This window comes from Limulus polyphemus, unplaced genomic scaffold (genome assembly GCF_000517525.1).
Source record: "Limulus polyphemus unplaced genomic scaffold, Limulus_polyphemus-2.1.2 Scaffold7577, whole genome shotgun sequence".
Taxonomy (NCBI): Eukaryota; Metazoa; Arthropoda; class Merostomata; order Xiphosura; family Limulidae; genus Limulus; species Limulus polyphemus.
This window is the reverse complement of record NW_013673187.1, coordinates 1-5091: the sequence shown is the minus strand read 5'-3', so window position 1 is coordinate 5091 and position 5091 is coordinate 1. Positions and strand designations below refer to the sequence as shown.

The window sequence follows — 5091 nt, the reverse complement described above, 5'->3', positions numbered from 1 at the left end:
CAAGAAGGCCAACCGTGTAAAGTACATGATTTCAATAAAAACATTTTAATAAAGATAAAGTAGAAAAAAGATGTGTATGTATGTATGTATTACAATCATGAAGTTTGTATATATATGTATATATTAAAAATGTATTTCTTTTTTTACTAAGGTGAAATTTAAAAGAGAATCTGTGACATACCTAAGTTCATCTAGGTTACTATATGGTGAGGTAAAATGGACTTGAAACTCCATATATGTGATGATGGATTTTATTATTAATGGTACATATCTGTTGTTGATTTGGGTAAATTACATATACCCTACCTTTGACAAAACATGTTTAAAAACAATGATAGATAGTAATTAATTTTCAGCTATTATGATTTAACTATAATGCAATATTGAAGCTTTGTGTACGTGTTCTCCTAGACATGCTCTGAGAGAGTACAACATCCACAAAGCCCTCGACCATCCTCGAGTTGTGAAACTGTATGATGTGTTTGAAATAGACGCCAACTCGTAAGTAAAGCATGCGACTGTTGTAAAGATGTCTGAATTTATAAAAATAAATCATGTTGCATAATTTGAACCTTATTGTAAAATTGTAGTGCTCTAAAATTTCTCGTTTGTACTTTAAGTGCGTGTATGTTAGGCCTGTTGTTTTTCTGAGTAGGTGGTAATTCTACTGCTAAGCGTCATTGTGAATTTATGCATTGTTTCTTTTTTTTTAAGGGATATGATTAGTATAAAGTGGCCGACTGAATATGTGAAATATTGGAACGGATTGAACTTAAGTGTAACTTGAGTATTTGTTCGTATCGATTGTTCATGCCATTCACCTAGATTTAAACACTGTTATTTTGGCTGCAATGTTTTAGAAGTACATTCTGGTTTTACTTGTTAATGTGTTTAACTTAGCTGGTAAATACAGGCACTGAATATGTGAAATACTGGAACGGATTGAGCTTAAGTGTAACTTGAGTATATGTTCGTATCGATTGTTCTTGCCATTCACCTAGATTTAAACACTGCTATTTTTACTACTTTATTTTGGCTGCAGTGTTTTAGAAGTACATTGTGTTTTAACTTGTTAATGTCTTTAACGTAGCTGGTAAATACAGGCCTTCCACGAGGTGAGTATTTTGCCATTCATTCAATATGATCCTAAATAATGTGAAAACACATACATTTTCTGCTGCAGTTTGGTTTGTATTCTTTGAGAAGTGTGATATTAAAGGTACTAACGTAAAAAGCGAGAGAGCCTTGAGAAACAGTGAGTGAATGGCGTTTTGTAGAAGATTACACTGTGAGTTAAATCATAATCAGGGACCGGGAGTGGCTTAGTGGTTAGGATGCCCAGACTGTGAATCTGAGGATTCGTGATTTGCATCCTGTTGTTTCAAAAAACAAGCTCCACATTGTGGAGCTGTGGATGCCCTGTAAGAGTAACAGTTAAATCCCTCTATTTGAATACAAATATGCAAGACTTGGTAATGGATGTTGTTAACTAGAAAGAAGAAAGACACTCTATCAACTCAAAATCAGGGATGGCTAGGCACAGATAGCTTTATGGAAAAGTTTTAAACAAATCCTTATCAATGAATTTTCCTTTCCCTCCTGCTTTTTCCATGTAAGTTTTACATAGTTTATTTTGCCAAGTATTATGTTCAGTTGACTGAAATAGCAAAGATTATTTCATGTGGAAAGATAAAGTGCCATCAACATGGGTTCTTCACATAAAGACTTCGGAATAACTCAATTTTGAATTCCGGACTGGTTACAAACAAAATAAGTAAACTCTAACTGCAGTCAAGCAAGTGAGGAATATTTCCTTAACTGTTTCGTTAGCTTTCTGAGGAAGAGTGAGTAGGAGTAAATACATTTGTATTCCATTTATACATTCACTAGGAATTGAAATATATTCCTCCACAAAGAAAAGATTTAGCTACTGTTCCACATTTTGTTTTTCTAGAAATATTAATTCATAATTCTTCTTTATGTGTCTTTGCATTTATTAAAAGTTGCAAAATGTATAGATCAATAGAGTATTCGTATGTTAAACAGAGAGTACAACTTCGATTAACTTGAGAATTGTTTCTAGCAAACTGATTATTTTTTTGTGAAACAAAAGGAGATTTTGTAACACACGTTACACAGTGTGTAAAATCTTTTAAGCTTTTGATTATTTAAGAATTTGATAGATCCTAATGTGATCATTAGAACTTTGTCAATACGCTACCAGATCAAAGTTATTTGATTTTAGACGTTGTTCGAAAATAAAGTTTAATTTCAAGGAGGGTTTTATTTAAAATATTTTTCTATGATCTGAATTGGATATCTTCAAACAAAACAAGTATGCTAAAATTAATTTAAATTGTCCAATAGTATTAATCACTGTAATAACATGTGAATTGCATGAAAAAATAAAGTTATTATGATATCAATAAGTTGAAACTATCTTGAAATTTATAGATACGTTGACATTTTGATTTTTTTTAGCTTCTGCACAGTTTTGGAATACTGCGATGGTCACGACCTAGACTTCTACCTGAAGCAGCACAAGAGCATGCCAGAGAAGGAGGCTCGATGCATCATCATGCAGGTGGTGCATGCCCTCAAGTACTTGAATGAGATCAAACCACCAATTATTCATTACGATCTCAAACCTGGTGTGTGTTTTTTTTTCTAATTCTGAAATAGCTTGTTTATTTCTACATAGCATTCATCGCTATAGATGTGCTGATGTAGAAAATGTTAGTCATTAAAACATGTAGAAGATGAGAGATACTAGAAACAAACTTACATAAATGGTCTTTGTGCCCTAGTCATACGGGTTAACTATCGTGATAGCTAATTGTGAGTGATAAGCAAAGCAATTTTTGTAATAGATGGTCTTTGTGCTCTTTGGAAACGACTTCAGTTAAAACTTAACTTGTAAAATTAAGGATTAATGATGGTTAACTTTGAGAAGGAACGAAATAATGAATTAGTTTCAAAGACCTGTAAAACTTGTATCTGTATAGTGGGTTGCTCTTGGTAAAAAGTTTAAGAGCTGTGGCTTACTTAAAAAATGACTTAGTGTTTGTGATGTTTTAGGTAATACTTCCAAAACTTGACCTAAGGTATACTTATTTTAAACCATCAGACTATAGACATTCTACCAGAAATCTTTTCTTTTCCTGGAGTTAAAGGATTAACAATGATGATGATGATGATGATGCACTAAATATATACTACTGAATAAGTGGATGTGAATGAAAAATTTACCAGTGCTGAAACAAATTTCTGAACATTGGCAAACAAATGTTTTCTCCCGATTTCCAACACATATTTGATCATCAGTGGTAATAAGCTTGCAGAATAAATCACTCGAGTAAAGATGAACGTTAAGTGAGATTTCGATGATGAGGAACCCACTTTGAGACTTATAACGCTTGTAGACGGCTCGATTGGGTTATGAAGAAAAAACTTTAATATAAGTTAAACATAACAGCAAATGTACAAGGTTTCGTCATCGTCGAAACGTTGTACATTTGCTGTTATGTTAAACTTATACATTAAAGTTTTTCTTCATTACCCATTCAAGCCGTCTCCAAGCATTGTTAAGTGAGATTATACATAAGTGGTATGTTTATGATTTTACTAATTTTTTTTACCCACAGGTAACATTCTTCTTGGAAGCGGAAGCGGCAGTAATGAAATAAAAATTACTGACTTTGGATTGAGTAAGATCATGGATGATGAAAACTATAGCCCTGAGTATGGAATGGACCTGACATCTCAGGGAGCTGGGACTTACTGGTTAGTTTGTGGAATTTTCACCCAGAAAATTAAGAAATATTTAATTATTATCTTGCTTTAACTGATGTTTGTTTTCTAATGTGTGTCATGGAAACACTTGAACTTCAAGTATAATTTACATGTTAAATTGTATTAAAATGTTAAGATTTATTTTACAAACAGAGATGTAATAGGGCAGAAACATTTTACATCATTTAGGGATTTCAACCAAATACCGTCAATAATAATCGAAGAGTCAAAAGATTTAACTTTCTAAAACCATTTTAATTTTCCTAAGAATTTTCTTTTAAAAAAAGCTTTTATTAGGCACTTTTACTTCTCTTTATACTGTTGGGAGCAATATGTGTAGCAGTAATTACTGCCTCATTCTTTTACTTTTTTCCAGTTTGATGTGTATGTTGTTCATATGATGAAAGTATTACATTGAGTTACACGTAAATAACAGTAAAACTTGTTACACTATGTAGTTTTTACTATGACTTGCCAACCTTTAGAGCTGTTTACTGTTCTCTGTTATAGGTACCTACCTCCCGAGTGTTTTGTAGTCGGAAAGAATCCACCTAAAATCTCCTCAAAAGTTGATGTATGGAGTGTAGGAGTGATTTTTTACCAGTGTCTGTACGGGAGAAAAGTAAGATTCATATTTAGTTGGATGTTTTAGAAAACATAAGTTTCAGTTAATCTTGCTTTTTTCTAAATAATTTGTTCATGTTTTTTCTTAGAAAACTGACGTATGCGTTTCAAAGTTTCACTGTTTGTTTTGTTTTTCCCCGTTAGCCCTTTGGTCATAATCAGTCTCAGGCTACCATCTTAGAAGAAAGTACAATTCTTAAAGCCACAGAAGTGGACTTTCCAGCTAAGCCTGCTGTCAGCAATGAGGCTAAAGTAAGTTATCTCTCTGTGTGTAAAAACGTCAGTTTAGGGAAATTGAACTAAACTAAATAACATTTGAATGAATGTTACAAGTAATTTGTACTACTTAGCACTTTCATTTATATGGTGATTTAGTTGCCATAAAACATCAACAGTGTGAGAATTTGTAGTACTGGTTGAGTGAAAAATGTACGTGGATTTCAGTTTTACCTTCTTATGAGAAGACTTATCTGACCAATTTAACCAATGTGGCATTTACTTGATTCATATAAATCTTCAAAGATGTAAGCTTATACAGTACAGACCGTAGGAAGTATTATAGGATTACAACATTGTACATGACAGGCTTATAGTAAGTATTATAGGATTACAACATTGTACATGACAGGCTTATAGTAAGTATTATAGGATTACAACATTGTACATGACAGGCTT

The 5091-nt window shown here is 32.5% G+C and overlaps 1 protein-coding gene across 1 annotated transcript in view; it reads left to right on the top strand.

Annotated features, from left to right (window-relative positions):
* Positions 1 to 4668, top strand: part of LOC106474710 (serine/threonine-protein kinase tousled-like 1) — a gene marked incomplete at its 3' end in the record, with an annotated part of 25657 nt that extends 20989 nt beyond the window's left edge. The window contains exons 14-18 of the mRNA XM_013935401.2: positions 412 to 501; positions 2482 to 2651; positions 3645 to 3783; positions 4303 to 4414; positions 4561 to 4668. Of these exons, the coding sequence (XP_013790855.2) occupies positions 412 to 501; positions 2482 to 2651; positions 3645 to 3783; positions 4303 to 4414; positions 4561 to 4668 (619 nt within the window). The remainder of the gene's footprint in view (positions 1 to 411; positions 502 to 2481; positions 2652 to 3644; positions 3784 to 4302; positions 4415 to 4560) is intronic.
* Between the last annotated feature and the right edge of the window lie 423 nt (positions 4669 to 5091).